The sequence below is a fragment of the Paroedura picta genome, chromosome 16 (genome assembly GCF_049243985.1).
Source record: "Paroedura picta isolate Pp20150507F chromosome 16, Ppicta_v3.0, whole genome shotgun sequence".
In the NCBI taxonomy this organism is placed as follows: domain Eukaryota; kingdom Metazoa; phylum Chordata; class Lepidosauria; order Squamata; family Gekkonidae; genus Paroedura; species Paroedura picta.
Window position 1 is genome coordinate 5,967,020 of NC_135384.1, and position 27,139 is coordinate 5,994,158.

The 27,139-nt window shown below is 51.1% G+C and overlaps 2 protein-coding genes across 5 annotated transcripts; both read right to left on the reverse strand.

The window, feature by feature from the left end:
* Positions 1-3,816: 3,816 nt before the first annotated feature.
* LOC143826047 (uncharacterized) lies at positions 3,817-11,484 on the reverse strand. 2 transcript variants are annotated; one of them, XR_013227003.1, is made up of 4 exons: positions 11,281-11,484; positions 10,106-10,269; positions 4,661-6,528; positions 3,817-4,111 (listed from the first exon to the last, which is right to left on the reverse strand). XR_013227003.1 is itself a non-coding variant. In XM_077314596.1 (3 exons), the coding sequence occupies exons 1-3, from the start codon at positions 11,391-11,393 to the stop codon at positions 5,219-5,221; spliced, it is 1,587 nt and encodes a 528-aa protein (XP_077170711.1). In that variant the 5' UTR covers positions 11,394-11,484; the 3' UTR covers positions 3,817-5,218. The 2 variants fall into 2 exon arrangements, 1 of the variants encoding a protein (XP_077170711.1); XM_077314596.1 differs by having other exon boundaries at positions 3,817-6,528.
* Positions 11,485-15,837: 4,353 nt separating this feature from the next.
* On the reverse strand, positions 15,838-26,630 carry LOC143826058 (serine/threonine-protein kinase NLK2-like). Of its 3 annotated transcripts, none has more exons than XM_077314617.1 (11): positions 24,631-26,630; positions 24,404-24,533; positions 23,883-23,938; positions 22,279-22,385; positions 21,753-21,838; positions 20,768-20,977; positions 20,052-20,153; positions 19,850-19,936; positions 18,601-18,871; positions 18,000-18,093; positions 15,838-17,855 (listed from the first exon to the last, which is right to left on the reverse strand). In XM_077314617.1, exons 1-11 carry the CDS (start codon positions 24,870-24,872, stop codon positions 17,807-17,809), a joined length of 1,434 nt encoding a protein of 477 aa, XP_077170732.1. In that variant the 5' UTR covers positions 24,873-26,630; the 3' UTR covers positions 15,838-17,806. The 3 variants fall into 3 exon arrangements, with proteins under 3 accessions (XP_077170732.1, XP_077170733.1, XP_077170734.1); XM_077314618.1 differs by having other exon boundaries at positions 18,680-18,871; positions 24,631-26,613; XM_077314619.1 differs by having other exon boundaries at positions 18,673-18,871; positions 24,631-26,598.
* Between the last annotated feature and the right edge of the window lie 509 nt (positions 26,631-27,139).

Genomic DNA, 27,139 nt, shown 5'->3' on the forward strand with positions numbered 1-27,139 from the left:
AACAACCAACACTTCGCCATCTCCATTTCGGCCACATGGGGGCTGGTATTCCTCCTGAACCTCCTTTACGTGGGCCTAATGAGGCTCAGCAGCCCCGAGGAAAAAAAAGAGGACGAAAAAGAAAAAGAGAAGGACAAGGACAAAGACAAGGACAAGGAGAGGGGCTTAGCTGTCGTCGCTACCGCGCCCCATAGCGACATTGCTGACATATCGACGGTCTATACGGTTGGGCGCCACGGCGTGGCTGGAAATAATGCCTACGGTGGTTTGGATGACTACGATGACTATCCCCACCACCATCTCTACCATCCATACTGGGCGCATTGGCATAGGTCCCGCATGGGGCGCATGGGGCGCATGGGTGAGGGATATGGACCGTTTGTACCCTTTGGTCCGTATGGAACTGGAGGATATGGTGGAGGAGAATATGGGATGCCTGGTGCTGGAGGGTACGGCATGCCCAGCGGTGGAGGATACGGCATTCCTCCCGAAGGGGGATACAGAGTGCCTTCTGAAGGGGGATACAGCATTCCTTCCGAAGGGGGATATGGAGTGCCTTCTGATGGAGGATACAGAGGGCCTTCTGAAGGGGGATATGTAGTGTCTTCTGATGGAGGATACAGCATTCCTTCCGAAGGAGGATACGGAGTGCCTTCTGAAGGGGGATATGGAGTGCCTTCTGAAGGGGGATATGGAGTGCCTTCCGACGGGGGATACAGAGTGCCTTCTGATGGAGGATACAGAGGGCCTTCTGATAGAGGATACAGAGGGCCTTCTGATGGAGGATATGGAATGCCGTCTGATGGAGAATACGGAGTGCCTTCTGATGGAGGATATGGAATGCCTTCTGAAGGAGGATACGGAATGCCTTCCGAAGGAGGATACAGAGTGCCAACCAAAGGAGGACATGCCATGCCAGATGGAGGGCATATCATGCCTGATGACGAAGGACGTAGCGTGCCTGCCCATGAAATGAGTGGCGTCTCTGCGGATGGGAGCTATAGCATGCCGGCTGGCAGAGGATACGGTACGACCACTCACCCCGAGCACACTGGCAAAACCCAAATGCCTGCCTACCTCCGCAAAACAGCTCAGGGCAAAATGGGTGCAGGCCCCGTGGCCTGCAGGCAGACCACGCTGCCCCCTCTTCAGCACAACACCTCTCCTCTTCGGGGTCGCATCCAGCAAACGAAAGCCGTGTCCCGTTGCCAGGAAGCAGAGCGGTGCAAAGTGCCCACCAAGTCCGTTCCTGTCCCCTCCCCCTACCGAGGCAAGTACAAGATGGCGACCAAATGCAGGCCCGTCATTGAGGGCAACGTGGACGGAAAAGAAAACATGGCCCTCAAGCGCAGGCAGGTTCGCAGGAACAACGTGCCAACCAAAAGTCCGGCAGGCTTCAGACACCAGGCCCCTGTCCAGCCACAGCTTGCCCAAGGTTCCAACATGGCTGCCCAGAGCAGGCCTGATGGTGGACAGAACATGGCACCTGGGCCAGAGCTACCCACTGGACCACCCTTCTGTTGCCACGATGATGCAGGCTGCCCTGAAAACAACTCGTGTTGTTCAGCTGCCCAGGGAGGCCCCTCGCGCCAGCCCTCTGGTGATAACTCTAGTCCTGGCCCACAAGAAAAAAACAAGAAGCTCATTACCAACCTTTGCGGTGTGCCCTTCTTTGACATCTGGGTTGGGCTTCTCCTCGCCACCGAGATCGTGTTCCTCTGTGTGATCCTCGTCCTCCAGATGCCCAGTCTCCTGAACCGGTCGTGGGTCTGTAACCCGAGAGCAGCCAGTTGCCCCCCCGCCGTGGAATGTGTCGTGAGTGGGAGATCGGAGAAGCGAGTCGCCCTCTGGGGCTTGGTGCTCACCTGCTGTCTTTTCATCGTGGCTTGCAGCGGCTACTTTTACCTTCGGACGTGCTGGAACAAAAGGTGCTGCAGATGTTGCCGGGAGGGAGACGGGGAGAACCAAGGAGAAGGGAACGCTGAGCCAGAAGGACAGGGGACGAGGGGGGATGTAGAAGGTGGGGGTCGGCAGGCCGGGGGTGGGCAGTGAGGCAGATGGGCGCTGTCAAAAGGGACGGAAGAGGCTGAGTTCTCACAGAGAGGCAATCCTGTGTGCGGACTATACTTCTTCAGATTGAGCGGGGTGGCCACAGTCTGAAGCGGTACAGTCCAACACAAGTTTACCTCCTTGCTCAAAATCAGTATTGCTCTAGAGCAGCGGTGACCTAACGGTGGCTCTCCAGATGCCCAGGGACTACAATTCCCATGAGCCCTTGCCAGTGCTGGCAGGAGCTCATGGGAATCGTAGTCCATGGGCATCTGGCAAGCCACCATTTGTGTTTTAGTCATTCTTGGAGACAAACTGCTGGAAATGTATTTATTTTATTTTCAGAATAAAAATTAAATGTCATTTTTCTTGAAGCTTTTTTCTTTAAACTCATACTTATTGAGCCACTATAGAGAACCACTTAATGGGGGAGACATTGTATTACTGAACTTGGTTCCCGTAGTGTAGACATGTTACATTTGCAAGACTTCCATACAATCGGAAGGCGGGGAGACAATGGCCCAATCTCATTTCCAGAGAAAGCCTGAAAGTGATGTTAGGCTGCTCTAGGAATTACTGAAATGCTATGGAGAAAACGGGGACCATGGACAGGGAATCTCTTGCCCTTATGTAAACCTATGTAGATCTTGCGAATGTTCATTCAAATTGCCATATCATGGTTTATCAAGCAAAATACTTTCTGGATAATGTTTTTATACACAGTTGATTTTATACACAATTGCTTGGTTTGGACATCCTGCAAAACCAAGGTTAAAATTTAAAATATTTAAAGAGGATGAAAGGAGACCAGCGATTGTTGAGGCAAACCGGGGTTTTGAGTGGAATCGATTTCACATTAAGGCAAGAGGAGAAAGGCTGCGGCCCCCCTCTGGAGCTCGTGAAGACCCCTGGGGATCCATGGACCCTTGGTTGGGAATCCCTGCTCTGGGCTCACCAGTTGTTCCTTATTTCAAGGAAAGGCGCCTCTTTTATTAGCAGCAGAAACTCTCAAGGAAAAGGGGAGATGTGCAGTAACTCTGATACAAAGACAGTGTTTTCTAATTTAAAAATGCTCTAACGTGTACAAGGAGTCGGGTTTTTTTTTAATGGTCTCGCCATGGATGCCCTGATTTGGAGCTTTTCAATAGAGAACTCTGACCTAGTCTTTAAGAAAGCAGAAGAGATCAGGAAGCCCATTGACGGCTATCCCTGATCCCACCTAGCGATCCCTGACCCAGCCTCTGACATTCTGCTGTAGCCGCATCTACCCTGAAGGACCCAGGGATTCTGGCTCGCAATTCCTGTAAGCGGATTTTCTAGATCGTAAACACAAGAAGATTAAATCAAGACTTTCCAGTGTGGCCTAAACACCCAGGGTTGCCGCTGAAACATTCAATGTCTTTGGGGTTGTTGCCAGGGAGCATGGGAGAGTTGCCTTCCTTACCGATTCGCTTCAATTTGTACTTCTTGTGGATTTATTTTGGACAGGCTGGCGACTCAAGGAAGTCCGGACGAGGGCAGATTAATTAGAGTGTAAGGTCAATGCAGCCTTCCCTTGGCCAGGGAGCTTCCCCGGAGTTTCATGGGCACCACAGTGCCCCCTGGTGACCACTGAGTCCAGCAAAGCTTTAAGACAAAGGTGTTTTTGCCAAGTAGGTCACTCCGCCTTCTGAATTAGATTTCCGCATACTGGCTGAGACTTGAAAGGGCTTTCCACCCCCCCCCACCCCCATTTACTGGACTAAAAAAAAAACCCCCAAATTGAAGCAAGTTACAATTTGAATTTTTACTCTTTAATGGTAGGCAAGCACACAGGTAATAAATCTCTGCGAAATAGCGTTGACGGTTCTCATACAAAAATAAAACTCCAAGGAGGAACTAAGTCATGGTAGAGGACTATGTAACGGGGACTGAGAAACAGGACGGAAGGGAAAGGACATACAGGGCCTTGGGTGTAGCTCCCGTTCATGTGTTCTATCCTAACCCACCCCAAGATATGATGAAAAATTGTAAAAACAAACAGTAGCATGTTTGAACTTGTACAAAGCAGTCTGTAGATGACCTGGAAAATAAAATAAGAAAGGTGTGTATAAACTTTCTAATACTCTCTGCAGTCAAGGAAAATTTAACCAAGTGATTTATTCTCTTTCTGAAAACTGCTCAAAAGAAACGAGTCTCCGGCAACGGATCCCTTCCTAATAAATTCTCATTTTCCTCCCTTGTGCACTCCTCTTGCTTCGCGTTTATTTTTATGTTTCACATGTATTTGGCACCCTCTACTGGTTGATTCTATATGACATTGCTTTATGTCCACTATGCCTCCCTGCAAGTTTTTAGGCTGGACATAAAGTGATGTAATATCAAATTGACCATTAGGGGGAGCAAAACACAGGGGGGAAACCCAAAACAGCAGAAATACACAAAGGAGGGAAAAAAGAATGCAGAAAAGCCCAGTGCTAGAGAACTGGCAGTAGCCCTAAGATTACACAACCTGAGTTCGCGAGAGCGATGCCTGTGGATTGCTATCCAAGATGTTTTAGTTCAAGGATCAGCATCCTTTTCTTTTCTCAAGTGCTGAAAAAAATGCAGTGTATTACCTTTGGAGATTTACCTGTGCAAGCAAACAAACTGGGGGCAAAATCTGAGGGCTGTTCCTGGCCAGCCAAGCCCCAATGGTGTGACCAGCATTTCAGGTATTTGGCTCAGAGTCCGCTGGTCTCCTTGCATGATAACAGGCCTGCTTGCCTGCTACCTTCTCCTGCATTCCTCCTGCAGTAGAGTGGCTGGTACTTTGAGTGCTTGGGCAGAGACTTGGCCCTCAATAACAAGCCAAATGGTCCGGTGTGCGTTGCTTCCAGCAGGCATGCCAGGAGTTGCCAGCCCTATCTGGTCACTGTCCATGTTGAAGCTTTTTTCAAAATCATTCTTCCATCTGGTAGTCTTTATCTGTGGACTCAGGTTTACGACACACAGGAAAAAGGATGTGGTCAGATATTACTGAACAACGGTGGAGCAAGAGGTTCTTTCTTGCTTGCGTTCTTGCCTCCACCCACGACAGACAGAAGAGGGGGTGGGAATGCGATGAAATGAAGATTAGGAGGGCCTTAAATCTAGTGTAAGTCGTTGGAAGCATTCACGGGGGGGAAGGGGCCTGGGAAGTGGGTGTGTCCTATTCTTCTTGTGTAGGCGGGGCCTCCTGGTCGGCCGGTGGTGGAGGGAACTCTTTCTCTTGGGAGCATTGCTCAGTGGACTCGGGAAGTCTACCATTTGCTTCCCCAGACCCTTCCGGGTTGGGGACGTTGCTCGCATTCTCATTGATCAGAAGCTGGGCCTCCTCTACGTCACAAGACTCTTTCCTAACAACATCTTCCATAGCTACGGAAGGCACCCTGGACTGGCGCTTGCCGAAGAAAGTGGTGAGGGTCGCCCGCCTCGTCTCTCCTTCCCCTGCGGCCATTGCCCCTTGCTCGACCTCTTTATCCAGCCCCGAATCGTCCGGCAATGCCGCTTGCCCCGCCCACCCCGTCGCCTTGAAGCTGGTCGAACCAGAGTGGCGTCGCCGCCAGCAGCACAGGAGAGCAATTAGGAGAACCACAAACAGCAGAATGCTAAGGACTATGGCCACTATAATTGCCTGGGAGCCCTTCGCAGGGCTTGCTGCTGTGGTCGGGTAAGCGTGTGGTGTTGCAGCAGCAGGCGTCACAGTCCCCCCTCGGGAGCCCTGCGAAGGCCCTCCCTTCACCCCAGAACCAGCTGTTGATGCTCCAACGCTCGATGTCTCCGTGGTGTATGTGGTTCCAAGCCCCCAGCTTCTGGCATCGTGTGTTGTGGGGTCACCTATCACGCGTTGTCCTGGTGTCGTGTTTTCAGTTTCTCCCTTACGACTTCGTGGTTTCAGGCCGGTATTCCCAACAGTTGCCGCTGTTGCGTTAAAGGACGCCGGTCCTCCGACAGTCGCAGTGGAGTTTTCCCGCACTGTGGTTATTTTTGTCTCGTGGGGGGTAGTTGCAGCGACGCTGGTTGCCTCTCGGCTAGGGCCGGTTGTGGTAGGGCCGGTTGTGGCCTGTTTCGTCTGCTTAAGCGTTGCCGGTTCCTTTTGTGCTGTGATGACCTTTGGTCCCACATGCTTGGGGGTAGAGGGCTGTTTAGGAGCCAGTTCACTTGCTGGAGTTGTCTCATTATGGCTGGGTGTGGCGGCCAACACTGGGTGGGGCTCTGTAGAGACGTCAACGACTGTGTCCGTTGCTGTCAGATTCTCGGGGATATGGGGCGACACACTAGAAATTGAACCCGCCATCGTAGAAGGTTCCATAGTGGTTTGCATTGGGCTGGTCTTGTTGTCTGCAGGCGCCCCACGGGCAAAGAGAATGAGGAAGCCAAAGAACAGGCTGCAGCTGGGCACTTGCCAGAGAGGAGATCTTGATGTTTTCATGACGGAAGCCAGGGCTTTCGCAGCCAAGACCAAAGTCCAATAGAGACCTGGGAACAAAATGTTGGCAGCTGTGAAATACACTTTCCCAGACTAAACTCTGGGAAAGAAACAATTCACTCTAACAAGGGGCCTCTGCACACAAGGCTGAAAACAGGGTTTGTGTCTAGAGACAAACCGCGGTGCTCTGGGCGTGAAGGGGCCTAAGTCAGAAGGAGGAGGAGGAGGAGGAGGAGAAGGAGGAGGAGGAGGAGGAGGAGGAGGAGGAGACATGGGTTTTGTACCCCGCTTTTTCCTATCCAAAGTAGTCTAAAAGCGATTTACAATCACCTTCCCTTCCTCTCCCCACTACAGACACCAACTGCATGTGGAGGAGTTGGGAATCGAACCCAGTTCTCCAGTACAGGTGTGGTTCAAAAATTAATCCAAATAGGAATCCAACCATTAGTCTTCCAGAACTGCGACTGAGCTCCGGACTTCGGAAATCAGTTCCCCCATAGAACGGCTACTTACAGCAGGTTCTCTCCACCAGGGTTTTGTGAAGCCCTGGGGTTTCTCGATGGCCCTGGAAGGGTTTTCCAAATGAGTGGGAATTAATTTTTTATATGTTTTAAAAATTTGTGTTATGTGTTGCCTCAGTCATCCCAGAAGGCCTGAGCCAAAGAGGAGACATCCCGACCTAGGAGCGTGTGCCAACAGCTCACGAGGAGACCACCAATGGCTTGAGAGAATCCCTGCCATTTGAGTTGCTGTTAATCATTTTAACCTGAAAATCGTCTCGAGCACCGAGGGGGTGCGTACGTGCAGTCATAAATCAGTCGGGGCCTGAATAAATCGAGGGCCGGTGCTTTTCTCAGTTCCCATATTTATATCTGCAGTGGTTTCTGTCATCGTGCCTTCATTTAAACTGAACCATCGCAAGAGGGAACTGAAACGGGCTCACAAGAGGTGGGGGAGTGGGAAGGCAACCAGGTCGGCAAGCTGATAGTTCAGGCAGCCAGGGGGAAGACACCAACGGCATGTTATTCAGCGTTCCAGACTTCCTCTTTTGGTTTTAAACTGAGTCTTATCTTCATGGCAACATGGGCCACTCCTATGAAATTAAATAAGAGTCCAGAAGTTTTGCTTCACAGAAGGAAAACGGCTCATGCAAAAAACGGTGTCCATCTTCCCCTTAGGGGGAAAGGGGCGGGGAATGCAAATCATGTACCCAACTGTATCTACATTACTAATTAATCAGGTTAATCCTGATTTAAGTCTTTTTGAGAAAGGACAGAATAAAAGCTGAAACGCAGATAAAGGAAGGAAGGAAGGAAGGAAGGAAGGAAGGAAGGAAGGAAGGAAGGAAGGAAGGAAGGAAGGAAGGAAGGAAGGAAGGAAGGAGGGAGGGAGGGAGGGAGGGAGGGAGGGAGGGAGGGAGGGAGGGAGGGAGGGAGATGCATGGGATGGTGGTGGTTCTACTAGTCAACCTTTTACCGCATTATCCCCAATCCCACTAAAGTTAACTGCGACTAAGCCCTGTTGAAAATAACATGCCATGTGATTTGGGATTGCAAAACTCTCTTCCGACATTGCATTTAAGATTGGGTTTATTTGCCTGGATCAAGGCCATTGTTGGAACACAACACCGGGAGAAAGAAGGAGGTTGACTTCTGACTTGCCGGTTGGGTAGGACCCCGTTATCTTGTCGCTAGGCATAAAATGAAATAAAGGGTATGCAAGCTGCCTCGGAAGCCCTCCCAGAGAGATGAAGATGCCCATCCCAGCTGGTGAAAGACTAGACCAGCTGTCTTTCCCATCTAGTTTACCCAACACCCATGACCTCATGAAGAACATTCCCCACGTCAGATGGTGTTATGGTTGATGGCAACATTTTCCACCAAAGATGACAGCCAGGTTTCTCCCCCGCCCACATCCCGGGCATAAATAACCATTTATTACAATGAAGTCATTCCGTTTCTTCTTCTTCTTCTTCTTTCAGTGCGTCCTTCTTTCCAACCCACAATTAAGTGAAATATGCAAATCCCCCCCCCCCCAAAAAAACCGGCAGGAAGGATCCTGAGCAGACCAAAGTCTGGCCAGTTCTGGGGAGACCGAAGAGGACCAGGCCATCTCCAATTGCTCGGTTTTGTGCCACGTCAGAAAGGGGAACTCCTGTCCCCCAGTCTGGGGGACACGGGCAAATTCCTGCTTTGACTGTCACACAGGAAGTGCAGACACAGGATGTGCAAATCGCTGGTGCCCCATGTGCCAATGCTCCTGTGTCATTTCTGAAGCCATTCTGAGGGCTCTCAGCATCAGAGGGGGAGGGGGGAACGTAGGACGAAAACACTCTCACTAGTTCTTTGCGGGCTGGAAACGATGACGCACACCAAAGGAACACAACGCCTGCACGGCACCATGTGGTCGGTATGGGCACATGTATTGGGTGGGGAGAGCATGGACCTGCGAAAGGAAACGTTGCTGTAAACCCTAAAGATGTGCTCATGGGGGAAACTGATAAGGGAGCGTTTCTGCTTGAGTAGCCGGGTCCCCCCCTTGGCCGCTAGCAGAGGATGGAGTTGGCAAATCCAGGTGGGGAAACTCCTGGAGATTTGGGGATGGGGACGGAGGTGGCAGAAGACAAGGACCTCAGTGGGGTGCCATGCCCTAGAGCAGCGGTAGTCAAACTGTGGCCCTCCAGATGTCCACGGACTACAATTCCCATGAGCCCCTGCCAGCATTCGCTGGTGACCTCCAAAGCATCCATTTTCTCCAGGGGAATTGCTCTCTAGTCTGGAGATGAACTATAATTCCAGGGGAGCCCCAGGTCCCCCCTGGAGGTTGGCATCCCTACCGAAAGCGAAGTGGATTTTAAAAAGCTGCTGGTTCAGCCTCGTTCAGTGGGAACGCCGCCTTGTTCTCCCGGCAGGGCTGCTTGCACGGTCCTTCTTCCAAAGAAAAACTCGGGGGCTTCTGACAAAATGAACTTCCCAACCTGGACGGGCCAGGCCAGCTCGTTCGCGGCAGATGTCAAGGCTAAGGAGGGTCTTGGGAGGCGAGACCGCCAGAGGAGTCCCGGGAGGCAAGGAAGAGGCAGGCAACAGCAGCAGCCAACCACCTCTGAACACCCTGAAAATTTACCCTGAGTCGACAGCACCTCGATGGCCCTTTGCACACACGCAGGAGAGGTTTGAACCAGACGGTGCAGCTGGAAGAACTTCAACCTGTCCCTTTCCCCTTCCGCGAAGGCGGGTGGGTTGCTGTTGGAGCCGGGGAGGGGACTGGAAGGGGTCATTGGGAATAATCTGGTACTTCTCCTCGTTCGTAGCAGAAACACAACAGGGACAACCACCGAGGTGTAGTGAAGAGGCACGTTCTACCTGCGGGGTTTCTGCCTGTCACACGTCTCCAAAAAACCCTGGGATTTTGCTAGGGGAAAAAAGCGGCACGTCTATGTGAACCTCTGTGGAGAACGTGCTGTCCATATAAGCCCTTCCCACCCCACCCACTATTCCTGCCCATCACGACTCCTCGTTTCCCCCAGTTCTGCAAATCTCGACTGGCCGGCCCAGTCCAGGTCACTTTTCCTCACAACGTCCCTCAGCTTTATTTACTGCTCCCATCCCACGAATCCCTCCCTTGTACCTTTTTCTAGGATGGCTTCAGCGCAGGGTGGGTCAAGTCCTTGGAAAGCAGCTTCTTGGGGTGCGATCCTCAGCTCTTCAGTGTGGCCGCCTTTCCCTCCTCCTCCTCCTCCTCCTCCACCACCCCAGTTTTTTACTTGGCCAGGCAAGACGGAGGGGATGATACTGAGAAGGTGGCAGCGGTGGAGAAATAGCGAGAGGGAAAAAAAAGAGAGAGAGGAAAAGAAGCAACCGTTATATTCAGAAAGGAAGTGGCTTTGTGGGGTGGCAACAACATCCTCAATTCCATCTGTACTAATAAAGGGTGGAGGGCTGAGGCCTCCAGCCCAAATCCAGATGGAGTCCCTGGCACCATTTGCGGGGGGGGGGGGAGACTAAAAAGCCCCAGGGCTTATGCTTTCAGGACCCGGAATCTGCCCTGGGGAGGTCTGTAAAAATAAGAGGGAGCTTTCTCTGAGCTAGTGCAGAGGGCATTCGCTTCTCCATTCAAGCTCCCTTGTCGGGGATTATTAAGGAGGACTTCTGCTACAGACAGAGGGACAGTCACAGACAAAAGCAAGGATGTCCTTATTGAGTTCTGTCCCTTTAATAGCTGCCCACCAGGCAGAAATCCAAAAGGCAGAGTGCCCCTGGCTAGAAAGGAGACAAGAGCAGAGAAGGAAGAGATTTTTAACAGGTAAACACACATCCTGAAGGAAGCCAAAGGTTCCAGCCCCTTTTAAACCAAAAGCTGGGATGGGGGTTAGGGAGGCCAGCCTCCAGGTGGGACCTGGAGATCTCCTGGAATTACAGCTCCTCTCCACGCTAGAGAGAGGTCAGTTCCCCTGGAGAAAATGGCTGCTTCGGGGGGTGGTCTTAGGGAGGCTAGCCTCCAGGTGGGACCAAGAAATCCCCTGCAATTACAGCTCATCTCCAGGCTAGAGAGAGGTCAGTTCCCCTGGAGAAAACAGATGCTTCGGAGGGAGGACTCCACAACACTGTGCCCCACTGAGATCCCTGGCCTCCCCAGACTTCCCACCCACAAACCACCAGGTGTTTCCTCACCTGAATCTGGCAACACTACCCCCCAAATCCCCCACCCGTGGCCAGGGGGAGTTCAGCAGCCCTAGATGTGGGACGGCAGGCAGGGGGAACTATCCAGTGTGCATGTGGGGGGGGGGCGGCAATGCATCATACCTGGCAACGGTTTCGTTTCCTGGTCGAGCCGCGAGCCGTGAGCCGCCGTGTCCTTCCATGCACTCCCACGAGTCAACAGCCAAACTAGAAGTTGCATCGCCCCAGTTAAGCATTTATCTCCTCTGGCGTGTTCTTATCTTGAAATTGCAGGGGACCAACTGCTTTAGGTCTCCAGAGTGAGCTCGGTTCCATCTGCCTGCACACTCCCTCTGCCTGTTTTATTTGCAGCTGACTGTCCCCACATTATGCATGTAGCTTCTGTGCGTTGCCCGTCTTAGATAAGAGAGAGCTTTTTTCATGTTAGGGGCTGCACTGGTGGTATTATTCTTGCCTTTCTATGTTGTGAGTGTGGAGCCTGGTGGCTGTGGGTACGTCTGTCCTGTGAGCTTGGCACACCCTGAACTGGATAGACAGACCAGGCTGCCTGGGTCGTATCAGATCTCGGAAGCTGAACTGGGTTGGCCTTGGATAGTACTCGGACCATCTAGGAAGGGCAGGGGAGCTGATCAGAGACAACAGAGACAGCAAACCCTCTGTGAACAACATCTCTTGCCTACCTGGGGATCTCCTGGCGTTACTGCTCACCTCCAGGCCACAGAGATCGGGTCTGCTGGAGTGGCACCTAGGGTGGTGCCTATAGCATTATACTCCTCACAGGTCCCTCCCTGCCCCTAATCTTGCCTACATCCCTGGCTGCAACTTGTCGTGTCCCCCCCTCAAAGGGGCTTGGCAAGTCCAGGGAGGTGGCATTTGTCCCAAAAGGACATAATAATTGCCCCGTGCTGCCCCAAAAGGACATAATAATAATAAGGACTTAATAATTGCAGGTTTCTCCTCAATGGGCTGCAATGCCTGGTCTGTCCTAACCCCAGACTCGGAAGAAGGGAGCCGTTTCTGAAGAATTTAGCAATGACTCAGGAAAACTCCTTCCCTGATGCACCTTATCGGTTTGCGCCTGTTTTCTTTTTGTTTGTTTGCCTGTTTCGTACTGGGACCTCTCCACCCCCCTTTTTTTCCCTCCCCTTTTTTTGTTCAGCATTTCGACCCCCTCCCTTCAGTGTGTTTCCATGCCCCACCTTCCTTTCCTTAGCTCAAATTGTTTTAGGGATGCGTTTTGCCAACAGGCATGTTTTCTGAAGAAACCAAACTCCACATTCTTAATTATGGCATACCCAGTTGCCATTAATGGTAAAAGCGTGCCAATAATTTATTTATTTTATACATTGAAATACGAAATATTTTTGCAACCATGTGAAAGGAAAAACACAGGCCGTCCTAAACGGTCACCAGGAATCAGAGCCCCAAATGTGAGTTTACAGAAGCCTTTGGCTAGGGACACGTTGGGTGTCAGAGTTACCTGGTAATGGGGCCAGGTTGTGGGGAGGCCCCTGTTGTTGGCCTCACCCGAAAGCCTGGTGGAAGGACTCAGTTTTGTAGGTCCTGCGGGGCTGCTTGAGCTCCGACAGGGCCTCGATTCCGGTGGAGAAAAAGGGTCACTTAGAAGGGGGACTGCATGATACACCATTGTGGCATTATACCTCGTTGAATCTCTCCCTGCCCCAAAAGTCTCCTTTCCGACGGCCCCCTGATGGATGAACGCCTGTTTCGCTCTGAGCAGAGTCTTTGCCACGGATACCAGAGTCAAATGCTTTAGGACTTTCTCACATCCCATTACGCGAACCCAAAGGCCCCATTAAATCCACTGCTCACCCCCCCCCCAAGAGATCTTTCACCCTTTTCCAGACCCTTCCAGAAGCAGCAGTGAGGTCAGTTCCCAGACCACGTGGGTGAGCCATTCATTCATGAGTTATACTGGCTCCCGTGATGAAAAAATCCCTGCAGGTCCCGCAGGGTTACACGTGGCTGGAGCGGCCACGTTTCTTCGTTGTGGTACAACTGAGAGACAGAGCTGGCCGGGCTCTGTGGCTCTGGAGACAGATCCTCGGCAGAATCGCTCCTCTCCATTTCTCTGGGGGAGGCATTCAAAAACCAGGCATTCCCACGAGGGATCCAGAGCGGGGCCCTCTCTGGCGGTCTTGAGAGGACATCTGATTCTCTGCGGTTCCTGGTGGGCTCAATCCACAGGCTCCCCCCCTGCCTCCACACCGATGGCACGCCCCTGGCTTCCGGAGGCAGGGAGCCCCGGAAGAGGCAGGTGCAAAGAATACCCGAAATCACCATGAACAGGCCCGCCACGAAAGCCAGGCTGGCCATGATCAACAAGCAGGTGCTGCAGTCGCTTACGTTGGGGACAGTGGCCGGCGGAGGCATCTCCGCACCCGAAGGGGTTGCTGATGTTGAAATTGTAGCCGGCAGGCGGGAAGAAGCTACATCAAAGCCACGTCTGGACACCACACAACATGCGTTTGCCAGAAGGAAGGTGGGCTGTGGGGAGAAGGGGAGGGGTCCGTCAGTGAAGTATCGTCCTGTGCTCATGCTCACGAGGGGTTTGTGGGCAGAGATGTGCCCTAAAAGGAGTAAACAGCCCTCGTTTGCAATAGTGAACAATGGCGACTAAGTATCTTAAGCAAAACAAACAGTTCTCCAGAGCCCAGTAAAGTACACATATTTGCATATATTGCCTGATAGTTACACAAACCACCTCTTGCATTAGATCGAGGCCAGGAGGTCACCAAAAGTCTTTTTGGAAGCATTGAACATCTCCACCCCAAACATCATTGCTCTCTTTTTGCTCTCCAGCTAGTGCTTGGATCATAGAATCGGGGTTGGAAGGGGCCAGACGGGCCATCAAGTCCCCTCCTGCTCAATGCAGGATCAGCCTAAAGCATCCAGGATAAGGATCTGTCCAGCCGCTGCTTGAAGACGGCCAGTGAGGGGGAGCTCCCCACCTCCTTAGGCAGCCCATTCCACTGCTGAACTACTCAGACTGACTGAGACTTTAGCAACATATTTCTTCCATCTCAGAGCTACTCAAATCTGCAGAGCCTTCAGGCTAACTAAGGGTGAAGCCCTGCCTAGTGCAGCTCTCTATGGCAGGTATTCTCGGATGATTCACGGCAAAAGGCTCTGGCCGCGTGGAGCTAGAGTCCCTGAAGCCCCATCTCATGTTCTTCGCTGCTATGACCCTCCTCTTAAGCAGAGATATCTTTTAACTTTCCCCCTCCTACATAACTTCGTTGGTCACGCGGACAAGCGGTTTGTCGCTTACCTTTTAGCTGGTCAAAATTCCTTCATCACTGCTCAGCTTGCGAAGTTTCTTTGAAATTTTCTGGAGGAGACAAGAACAGACTGGAAAAAAATTCCACACAGCTTACCTTCTGCTTTGTTACATTCATCTTGTTCTCACTTCCCAAACCTTTTTAACACTATTCTACTATTTTACATAGAGCTATTTTTTAAATATAATTAATGTGCAGCTATAAGGGTGAGAAACCTGCTTTGTTTTCCTTTTGAAAAACACACACGCTCCCATTGAGATTCCCATAATACCCGGTACCTCATTCTACACGTTGTAGAAGCGCCAGAACTGAAACTGTACCCCATTTCCTTTTTAATTGTCACCGATACTCTCGTATAGGAGCCAATTCCATACTGCCTTTATTGAGCAGGATCCCCTGCTGCTTGCCTGGTTTCCATTTGCCACCTCTTTGGGCTGGCAACAATAAGAGCGCCACTGTGGTTACGGCAAAATGCATATTTCGTGTTCTTAGAATTAAGCAGGCACACGTTAGAAAGAATAACTCCGGACTTAAGTACCAGTGGGATTTGCGATTCTGCTTGTTTCGGCAAAATGCCCTGAGGTGGGCAAGTGTTGATTTTGGCACAGGACTGAGGTTCCCAAATCCTGCCAGTCTGGGGATGGTGGAGTTTAGGGAGCAGAAGACAACTGGGAGGATGGAACGCTGTAGAAACCTCCCTCCAAAATGGCTGCTTTTCTCCGGGTCCTACCTGGAAGTGGCCAATCGGGCTTCCGCTGTACCGCTTAGGAAATGCAGCTCTTCTGCTTATTCCATCCAATAAGCGTTTTTTAAAGGGAGGTTTTAGCAAGGCACGGATGAGGAAGTCGCATCTTCATAGCCCAAAGCTCCGCCTGGTTATTTTGTCCTGTGGGTATTGTCCCATCAGGGACCGCTTCGTTCAAGAGAGGAAAATAGGCCCCTTGACAGCCAACTGGCTCCCAGTTGGTTCTGACCGACTCCAGCAAAAGGTGAGAAAAGAATTAAGAGTCTCACCTCAGGTTTCTTATCAGCGCTGGATTTCTGACTTCTTGAGTCCCCAAACACATAGTGTGCGGCACTGCTTCACAGGGCCCCTGAGACAAAGCAAAGGTTGGCTCATCTTCGGAGCCGATGGGGGAGAGGAAAATAAGGATGTGGTGGAGATGGCTTGCTTGCATCATTTCCTGAACACACCCCGTGAGTCCCGAGGCCGACAGAAAGGCACTTCCTGCTCCGACAATCGCTTCCACAGGTGCACCCCACCCTCAAAGGCATCGGCCGGCGCATGAAAGGACACCAAGATCAACCAGCTGCCCAATGGCCGAAAACGTGACCCACACCCCAGAGAAAAGAGAGAAGGGAAGAACCACCACAGGAGGAAAATACACAGCATAAATTTAATTCAGCTACCATGGAGAACAATTAAATTAGGGGTCGAAAACTATTACAGCCAAGACAGTTCAAGTTTCCAGGTTTTTTTTTTTCCCGTTTGTGTAGGGAAAGGGGAAAAATATATATATATATTTATATATGCATATATACACACTCAGGATTCAAATGAGGTTATGAACACTGCTGGGATCATAAATAAAGGAACCAAGACAAAATGAAGAAAAAAAAATACCCACCAGCCAAAAAACACAAAGCCACCAAGAAAACACGCACACACAAAAAGTATACACAAAAACACCGGGGCTAAAGAGGTAGAATTTTGAAGGGGTGTAAAAACAATAAAGGAATAGATTATAAAAAGGGGAAGGAGGTTGGAAGAATGGGAGAGGTTTATCTGGCTGTAAGCTGGGGAGGAGGGGAGAATAGAGAGAAGGAAAATTCTCAGTACTCCAATATCTGGGGAGGAGCTGAAGGAAATTCAGCATGCAAACGTCTGTAACTTAATTCCGGTGGCTCACACACCTAAGATGTTCCACGCAACGCAACCGGTCTTTTGCCGTCACTATTTACTCTCCTGAATCAAAATCCAATTGGGCCTGCTCCATGGGGCAGGACTCCTTTACATATTTACTTAGAAGTAAACCCCGTTAACGTTTCGCTCCTTGGCCTTGTGGTGCTTTACGGTCACTTCTTGGGTGAGGTCAGCTCATTACTGCCTTTTCTCCCCACGGCCAGTTTTTGAAATGATTTCAACTGCACAGTTTGTGGGATCCCCACTGTGAAGCAAAAAGGGGGGGTGGGGTTGAACAGAGAATTGCTTTGGCCACAAGAACAGAAATTAGCGTCTGCTCCACGCAACCCCACGCAACGCTTTCCCGGAACAACAGCAGATTAAGAATCCCAATTCAAGGATGCAACGGCCTCTGCACCCGGACAGGAATTCAGCTCAGAGGGAGAGATGATAAAGGGAGGTTGGAGGGAAACTTAAAGGCACAGTAGCACTTGCAAATTTTAATCTTACTGCACCTGTCCACAAAGGACTCTTTATTGGTGGGGAAACACCACAGAAAATACTGAACTGAAACAGGTTAGCAACAACAGGGGTGGCCAAACTGTGGCTTTCCAAAGGTCCACAGATTACAATTCCCATGAGCCCCAGCCAGCATGCTTCTGGGCAGGGGGAGGGCTCATGGGAATTGTAGTCCATGGGCGTCTGGTGAACCCAAGTTTGGCCACACCTGAAAACGTAGTAGTTAGTGAGGAAAGAAACCTATCTTTGAAAGTGTTCTTTCAGCTATGTGGGGGAATAACACACCTAATGATTTCAGAAAGCCCTGGGGAAGAAGAGGAGGGAATAAAGGGCAGGGTAGTAAATGGTGGATTAAGGAATCCTAAAACAAGCAGCGGGCAGAGATTGTGAAATCTGGAGCAAAAAGAAATGGGCAAGATATATTTCAGACAAAAGAACCCCCTACTCCCACACAAACACCCAACAGGGGCAACAAGCCCCACCCCAATTCAGAGGGTCACAGAGGGCAGGATTCATCAGTGAGGAGCAGGCAAGGCCGGAGGTGTCAGGTAACAGTGCAGATACTCTGGGGGCGGGGCGGGGTGGCACAAGAGGGAACCTACAACCCAAAGGGTCTTCCAGTGCAGAACAGTAAAGGTCGAGGGGGGAAATACATCAATCAAGGCAAAAGAAAACCCTTTTCCACCCACCCCAAATAATAATTAAAAAAGACAGACAATCTCTCCCCTCCCACCCCAAATGTTTGTCCATGAGTCAAAATATTCAAGAGTGCAGGATTAAGAAGAGCGCCTTTCACTTTTCTTTCTTCTTCGTCGTCATCGTCGCCTTCTGTCTCTCAGCGTCCAGTGGCAAAGTGGTCTAAATTCAAACCTTCTTCCTTTGTTTGTTTCCTTTCCCTTTTCTTCAGCCCGTTCGACAAACGCCTTCATCTCTCCTCCTTTTTGGACACTTTAGAGGAATGCCACGCCGTCGAGCTGTTGAACGGAAAAGACAAAACGTGTAAAAAGGAAAATCCCGATCTCGTTGCAAAACTGGAGGACTAGTAGGCAAGATGGCGGCATTCTAGGGGTGGGGAGGATTCCAGCGGCACCTCCAGGGGGCAGCATCTGAAGACTCACCGGATGAAGGTCTTGAAGGCAGCCGACTGGGGGTTGATACAGAGAGGGACGCGTTTACCCCGCTGCTGGTCCAAGATAAACCTGTGCACCAGTTCTGGAAGAAAAAGGGATCTCTTTCATTCAAGGCTCGTCTCTGTTGCATCCTCTATCGGTCCCCCCCTACGGACACATTTGTCCTGTCCTAGTCATTTGCTCTCTCTTGCTTGGTATTCTGTTTTCAAACTGGAGGGGTCTGCTACAGTCTTCATAAACTGGGGGAGAAGGTGGGGGAGAACCGAAAAGATTAGGGAGTAAAATCAATTTTAGAAAAATCTGAACAGTTTATTGTAAGAGCTCAAACATTTGAGCTCCTAGAATAAACTGTTTATATTTTTTTCTAAAACTGATTTTATCCCTAACCTTTTTGGATTCTCACCTGGACTTCAGGTTGGGTTTTTGTTTCCCTTTATGTTACTTGTTGGGGAAAGGAGAAAAACCAGACTGTGCTTTCCAGCAGGGTCCTCTGTTGGTTCATTTTTCTATCTGTTCTCTACTTTCAGCCTACCAAAACAGGCCTGGAACACCTCCCACCTGCTCTTTAGCAAAAGATAAACACGCGTACTATTCCAGAGGGCCGGTAGGAAAGCCAAAGGCAGGTGAGGAATCAAGTCCCAGCGAGGACAAGACACGCTACCTTTCACCTGCCAGACTGACGTGAGATTCTTCTCGTAGGAGCCGTCAAACTTGGGGTCTGCCCGGGGCTCGAAGTCGCTGGTGTAGACGCGGCCCGAGGAGACAGAGAAGCAGCAGGTGCACATGCACGTGTGGTAACGAAGCCTCCCCTCGTCCAAGTAGGGGTGAGAGAGGGCGTCCTTGGCAGAGATCCTTTTGGCCTGAAGACCAGAGAACGGAATTCAGAATTAATAAACCGGCGAGGGGATATTCCGTCTGCATCAGTCGGTGCCTTCTAGGAGCAAAAGTGCAAATGCACCGTAGAGCACGGAAAGGGTCGTGCGCATCTCAAATCAGCCTTCAGCCGCTCAGATGTAATAGCCCTGCACCCATCTGACGCCCTCTCGCTTTTTGAAATGTTCACTGCCAATCTCGAGAGGTCAGTACCATGATTAATGCAAATTGTGTTTCATGTTGTAAAGACAAATGCTCCACGGAGTTTCCACGGGGGAAACTGGGACAGAAAAGAGAACGAATGTTCACGTTTTTAACGGCATCAGTTTGGGCTGAAACAAAATAGGTTGCCTGCTGGGATATTTGAATATCTCCTTCAATCGCCAAAATTCACTTTATCTAAAACCAGATTTAGCTGTTGCCTTAAACGAGTGCTTCAGATTAAAGGGAGTTAAAAATCTGAATTAATGACTCCCAACGAGAATTAACCAGGCCTAGAAAGGCCTAGATTAGCATCACCCAGGAGTGGCCAAACTGTGGCTCTCCAGATGTCCATGGACTACAATTCCCATGAGGCCCTGACAGCACTGTCAGGGGCTCATGGGAGCTGTAGTCCATGGACATCTGGAGAGCCACAGTTTCGCCACCCCTGCCATAATCCAGTCAACCACCTAATGCAGGGGTAGTTTGCTGGCAGGGGCTCATGGGAATTGTAGTCCATGGACATCTGGAGGGCCGCAGTTTGACTACCCCTGACCTAATGGATAACACTCAGGAGCAAACCAGAGGGCAATTGAGATCCCCCGGGCGAATTCCAAAACTAGAGTTGGGCATACTTTTCCCACATAAAGTTCAGCCCTGCAATCTGTGGACGTACAAAAGTCTGGCCAGGATTGCATATTAGGCCACTCTGGCACCGCTGGGAGGGAGAACCCCCCAACCAAACATTTCCCTGGTTAACTCACCGGGTCAAAGACCAACATCCGGCAAAGCAGATGGATGGCTTCATGGGTGGCTTCTCCCGAGAGCATGTAAAGGACAGACAGCGAAGGCTAGAAGGGAAAGGAGGAGAGAAACCATTGAGGGGCGCTGTGGTCACGCTCTATCCCGCTCCTTGTTTTTCCCATTGACTGCTGCCTCTCCCCACCCCACGCCAACCACACTCACCGGCTTGTGATTGCCCCGCAGTATGTGAGCGCGAGCCCCTTCGCAGGCCGAATGGAGGGCACCCACCGGAGGAGTCCCCAGGAGATCCGTAATCAGATCCAGCTGCAGGACAGAGAGGAGCCACAGCCAAGAGGGTAGCCAGGATGAGGGGGCACAGACACGAGAGAGGAGGAAGTTTAGTGTCAATTCCCGCTATGTTTCCCCAGGTCTGCATCCCCTTCAACTGGGATATTCATACGGCTGTTTCCTGGCAGGTGCCAGAGTGTAAGAACAAGGGCTATGTGGAGAGACCTTTGGCCTCCAGATCTCATAATTAAGAGGCCTACCAACATTTCAGGTCCTTCAATTACCAGCAGAGGGCTGCAAAATCCCCAAATCTCACTCGCTGGAAAAAGGATTTCTTAAGGAACTCAACAAATATGGTCCCTCTACTGACAGCATGATACCCACGATAAGACCTGTAATTCCTTTATGACACATCATGCTGATCCAAGTTAATCCAAGTGCTTCGAAAGTCTAATAAATGAGGAAAATTCACCATCATTGAGTAACATGGAAGAGGAATGAATTGCTCCTCGCGCCATCTTGTGGACAGTTTCTAAGATTACAAACCATGGTCATGGGAACTACACTCTGGCGCTGTCTGGTGGACACATATGGGACTACATGCACAAACACACTTTCCCTCCCGATATTGTTTGGTCAACCACAGGTACCTGCTGAATGGGGCTCTGGGCCTGGAAGAGGATTCGCCTGCCCAGGAGCTCAGCAAAGATGCAGCCCACCGACCAAATGTCAATTGGGCGCCCATAATGCCTGGTACCCATCAGGATCTCAGGGGCCCGGTAATACTGAGTTACCACTTCTTGAGTCATGTGCTGGGACTCATCCGGCTCCTCTACCCGGGCCAAACCAAAATCACAGATCTGAAAGAAAGACAGGAGACATGTTACCCACTGGAGCGATCTAGAACAAACTGTTTCAACCACAGTTCTATGAAACCCTGGGGTTTCTTGACAGCCCTGGAAGGGTTTCCTGAACGGGTGGGAGTTAATTTTTTAATATATTTCTTAAATGTGTTAAACATTTATCACTTCTCCTAGAGATCTAATAAAGGAAACACTTATCTCACACCAATCTGGAAGTAGGCAGATACCTACACCAGACTGCTATGCAGAAAGCAATTTAGCAAGCCCACAGAAGTAACTCCGGAAGTGAGACACTCAGCTGTGTTACTGGTTGATTGCTCCCTGACTCTCAGCCCCTTCATACTGGTGAAAGAATGCCAGCAAGGGACCCGTTCCATGCCTGCTCTCCATATGACTTTGTTCAGTGGCAACAGAGATAATAAATTGTGAGTCCGGTGGCACCATTAAGACCAACAAACTTTTATTCAAGGTATGAGATGTCATGTGCATGCACTGGATATAGCTCTATGCTAGGACCACATCTGCTCCAACCCTACAGACAGGGATTCTCATCTGTGGGATCCACCACAAACCTTCTTGGAACTTAAGTGGCCACCTGAAGAAGTCAAGACAAAAGCTCATACCTTGAATGAAGCTTTCTCGGTCTTAAAGTTGCCCCTGGACTCAACCTTTGTTCTGCGGCTTCAGACCAACATGGCGACCCATCTGGAATCGATCAACAGAGAAAATGCCACTTGAAAGGCTCCCCCTGTTGGCTGGGAGGATGAATTACCTTGAGGACGCAGTTGCTGTTGACTAGCAAGTTCCCAGGTTTGATGTCCCGGTGAAGAACACCGGCAGAGTGCAAATATTTCAGGCCTGGTGAAGAAAGAGGAGGGGAGAACAAGTTTAGGGAGTGTTGTCTGGGGCAGATGGAGGGCCCAGCGAAACGATAGCCAGCAGGACGAGCTCAGAGAGTGAACGAAGAAATGGCCAAAATGAACTAGGCAAGATGGGAGTCAAGAAAAACAAGAGAGGATAATTTAAGGGGATGGGTGGATGGGTGATCACCCCATGTACTGGCAATCCACTCTCTGATCATTTTTTACCACCCTTCCACAAAGGAGCTCAGGTCTGGCAGACGGAAAAAAATGGACTGCTGCAAAATCAGCACAGTGGCTGAGTAGGAATCTGAATGTTGGTCTCCTACCCCCATTTAATAATAATGATTTGTTATACGCTGTGAGCCACCATCTGCCGAGAGCAGGTGCAGAAAGTTTCCAAAACAAAGAACCAAACCCCGCAAACTTTTCCCTTACCCCTGAGGATTTGATAGAGAAAGATCTTGATGTGATCAGCACTGAGAGGTTGCGGAGACACAATGACTTTGTGAAGGTCACTTTGCATCAGCTCGGTGATGACGTAGCTTGTGGGCACTGTCAAGGAGGGTAGAGGAGCAAGACGGGTTGGAGGATGCATGGCATGCACACACACACTCCCTCCGCCCCCTGCCCTCCCGAAAGCCAGCCAAATGAAAAACCCATTTCCCGCTTGCTAGCTTGACCAGCAGGCAAATCGAGAAAGCAAAAGAGAGCGGAGCGCATGAACCCAAACGGGGGAGGGAGGGTTCAGAGAGCCAAGGAAGGAAAAGAATTCGCAGAGGGAAAGAATGTGACACAACTGGGAGAACAGAAAAAGCCAGACTGGCTGGGGAGAGGGGTGGGGGATAAGCCCGGAACAAAAACAGAGTAAGACCAAGACAGACTGAAGAATTCAGTGAAGGTTTAACGGGACTGGACTGAAAAAATAAATTGCAGAAAAAGGAAGCACAGCCAAGGGGGAAAGGAGACAACAAAGAAAGGGGAACTTATATTTTGATCACAGATCTCAGGAGCTAAAAAGGGTCAGCCGTGACTAGTATTTGGATGGGAGACCTTCAAAGAAGGCAAGGGTCATGTCAAGAAGGCAGGCAATGGTCCATCACCTCTGGATTTCTCTTGCCTTGAACGCCCCACCAGCAATGGCCATAAGTCAATTTTGACTCGACAGCCCTTAATAACAATAAATGTTTATTTCTACCTCTCCCATGTAGCTCAGGGATGGTAACAATAAAATCACAGACGACGTTAAGAATTTTAAAACATTTGCAGCTATTACTGATGCCCCCAACTGAAAACCCAGACCGAGGATGGGGGGTTGGCAAGGAGACAGTTCTGCTCTCCTCCTCCTCCTCTTCCTCACAGAGGTGAGACCATTCTTGGTGGATTTTATTTTAGGTCTCAACCATAGGCCTGGTGTAATAGTTCCATTTTGCAGGCCCTGCAGAGCGGATCTAGCTCCTGCAGGGCCCTGATCTCACCTGGGAGTGCTTTCCACCAGGCTGGGGCCAGGCCTGAAAAGGCCCTGTCCCTGGCTGAGGCCAATTTCACATTCTTCAGGCTGGGGACCCTGAGCAGATGTTGATCTGGGGATTTTGTTTATTCCATTTCTATACCGCACCCTCTTGGCAAGGCCGTCTGGGCAATGTTCTTGGGGGATTCAGCACTTCACATTTGACTTCTAGCAAAAGGCACAGGAGGGAAGACATCATAGCAAAGGAAAGTCAAAACATGTAGCAGAGATCCGCTGGGGGAAGGAAGCGATACCCCCTCGCCCACAGCCTCTGCTTGGCCGTGAAAAACACGGGCAAGAAGAGGACAGAGAACAAACCTGACCGAGGTTGTAAATGAAAGAAATTAAACCAGGGATGGGAATAAAAAGGCACAATATAAATAAATGGGGAGTGGGTGAGGGAGAAATACACCCCACCCCAATTAAACTTGAGAAAACAAGAAAAGGTATAAAGAGGGCAACCAAGAAAAGTTAGCAGAGCGAGTTGGCGGCGAAGTAGGAGGCCTGAGCCTGTCTTAGCGGCAAAGGATACATTTCCTCAAAACAGTCGATTTGTGGAGGCTGCAGAATGTCCAGTGCCGAGAGGACCTGAGGGGGAGAAGGAGCAAAGAAAACGTTCTTCAGCGTGACTCCGGAGAGAGGCGGGCCAAGAAACTGCCTGTCTGCAGGATCTCAAGTGAATCCGGCTTAACAATTCAGGTTCCGCGCCTTCCTCACCAAGGCCACAAAATTCAGCATATGAGACAAAAAGGTCTAAATATTTCTTCCGCTGGCCCAGTGGCCGCGAAGTTAGGAGGAAACTAAAGAAACTAAGCCATTCCCTGGTTTTACATGACACCCAAAATTTGCTGCCTGAGGGGAACACCACACTCTGAATGCTGGATCCGGCCCGGCCTTCCCCCTAACCCCAGTATAACGTCAAGCGATCTCTGCTCCGTGGACCCAAGAGCCCATAATCTCCACAACTGCCACCCGCGCTAGCACCTCAGAATCACGGACCCCCCAAAGTATTACCACAAGCTCCCCCTCTGCTCCCCCCACCCACATACTTACATTGTCGTGCTTGAAGTAGCAGAGCATTTTCAGCTCTCTGAAGACCCGTTTGCAAGAGACCAGGTTCTGGAAAACGTTGGGCATCTTTTTGAGTGCAACTCGCGACCCGTCTCGGGGATCAGTTACCGACCTGCAGACGGACCAAGGGAGAGACTTTCAGGGTACAATTCCTCGCTTCCCCTCCTCCCCGGTCCTCCAGCCCACAAGCGAAGCCCTCTCCCACTCACCAAACCACGCCAAAGGCTCCGTAACCGATAGGCCGATCCGGTTCGGGCTCCACCATGACCGCAGCGCTGGGGGCTGTTGGTTGCTGCTGGGGGGAAGCGATCTGGACCCCATTATTGCAATAGAATTTCTGCCCCCCGCCTAGGCCAGCGGCTAGAGGGGGTTGTATTAACCCAGTCAGCGCCCCGAAAACATTGCTACAAAGCTGGGTTTGCAGGGGGTGATTGGGGTCCTGAAAAGCCATTGGGCAAATTTGGGAATGGGAGGGACAGAGGTTTTGGGGCGCAGAAGGAGGAACTGAATGGGCGACGTGGTCTTCAATGCGAATGAAGATGTGTGTCAAGAATGCGGGGAGACTCAGAGCGGGGAGATATTTGTGGGGTTGAGGGTGAGAAGGACTTGATGAGTGATAATCTGGGACTCCTTTGGGCCACAGCTTGTGGGGAGAGCCCTGATAAAAAACAAAGGCGCTACAGAAAAATTAGCCGGCCTCTCAGGTTTGTGGGGAGAGAGAAGAACTAAATAACGTGTCTATAGACCAAGACCTCTTTAGGGAATGCTGTGAGTTAACGGGGATGATAAGGGATAATTTGTCAATTTTCACGCAAATTTGGCGAGTTAACGATATTGAAAACGTTAGAAGGAGGGTCTGTCTGGAGTGCTGGAGAAATGACCGGAGTTCAAATCCGGGGTCTGGGACTATTGAAGTATTTAATAGAAGGCAGAGGGGCACTCTGATTTTAATTGTGACGGGGGAATCTAAAATTTATCATAAAAGCTAATACAAAATCCGGACTCTGGAGAAATGTCATAGGGGACCCAGCCTTTCTGTTGCTAATGGGGTGAAAAATCTGGGGAGTCCCCCGGACATAAATGGCGAGGAGTTGTTAATTATTGGAGAAACAAATTTAAGTAGAGCCCTTTGGGGAAGGGGGGAAGTAGTCGTAAATTTTTCAAGTGCACTTCAAAGTATCAAGGAACAAGAGGGAGTCTATTGCCTTTCTAATAAGGGGGGGGGCGGTTTCTGGGTGTCCCACAAGAACAAATGGGGCAGCTAAACAAGTTTCAAGAACTGCAGCGCTTTCCGCGGGTCTCCCGGAAAAAGGCAGGAGAATTCTCCAAACGGGTCTGCGGAGATCGCCCTTCACAAAATTTAATCCCGAGCGAAAGACGGGAAGGGGCTGAAATCACTTTGGAGAAAGTGCCTCAATTTTTGAGGGGGTGGGGATGGGGCTGCTTTAGGGGACCAAAGCCTTTATGGTGGGGGGGGGGGGGGACAGAAAGAGAGAGAGCAAGCTCTGAGGTATCCAAACTCCTTTTAAGATTTGGGAAGGCTTGATCGACTCTGGGGCAATTCCCCCAAAAGGTGCCTGTTAATTGGGGGGAGGGGGGAGGAATGCCCCCTGCAGAGGTAAAAAGATCAGGTGCAGAGAGTGGCTGCGCGGGGGGGGGGGTGTTCCTCCCAATGGAGGGTCCTTAAAGTCAGCCTGGAGGGGTGGGGGTCTTTCCCAAAGGCGCTAGCGGGAGGGGGACGGGGGGGGGGTCTCACCGGCATGCAGCCCCCTCTCCTGCGGCGGCGGGGGGGGAGGTGGGGGCGCCCATCTCGCGGAGGGGGGTCCCTCCTCCTCCTCCTCCTCCCCCCACCCGCCCCCCCGGGTGGGCTTCCCCGCGGCTCAGCAAGGCATGGGGGGCGGCGCGGGCAGGGACCCCCGGGGGACCCGAAGGCGGCGGCGAGCGCGACTCCCCGGCGAGGCGAACCGGATCCCCCCCGGGCGGCGCGGGGCGGCGGCGGAGGCGGCCCGGGAAGAGCCCTGCCCGGCGGACGGTCTTTGTTAGCGGCGCTGCGGGTCCATCTTTAAAGGGAGGAGGAGGAGGAGGAGGAGGAGGCAGGAAGGCGCGCAGGAAAAGGCCGCCCGAGCAGGCGGCAGCAGAGCCGGCCGGGAAGGCAGCGGCGGCGCAGGCGGAGGCGGAGCGGCGCGGGAGGACGCCCCCTGCTGGCCGCCCGGAGACCGACAGGCAGGCAAGGCAGGCAGGCAAGGAAGGAAGAAGGAAGGAAGGGCCAAGGACACGGGGATGGACGCCTGGGCAGGACGCCCCTTCCCTGGACCCCCCGCCCCTCCCCCGGTGTCCTTCCTCTTCATCATCTTCTTCTTCCCTGGTTGCCTTCTCTTCCTACCCCACATTTCTTCTTCTTTTTCCCCTCTTCTTCCCTGGTTTCTTCCTTCTCCTCCGTCTTCTTCACCTACTTCTACCCCAGTTTTCTATGTCTTCTTTGGCCTCTTATTCCCTGGTTTCCTTCTTCACCTTCTTCTTCTACCCCACGTTTCATCTTCTTCTTCTTTGTCCTCTTCTTCCCTGGTTTCTTCCTTCTTCTTCTACCCCAGGTTTCTCTTTCTTCTTTGTCCTCTTCTTCCCTGGTTTCCTCCTCCTTCGCATTCTTCTTCACCTTCTTCTACCCCCAGATTTCTCTGTCTTTTTTGGCCTCTTCTTCTTGGTTTCTTCCTTCTTCTT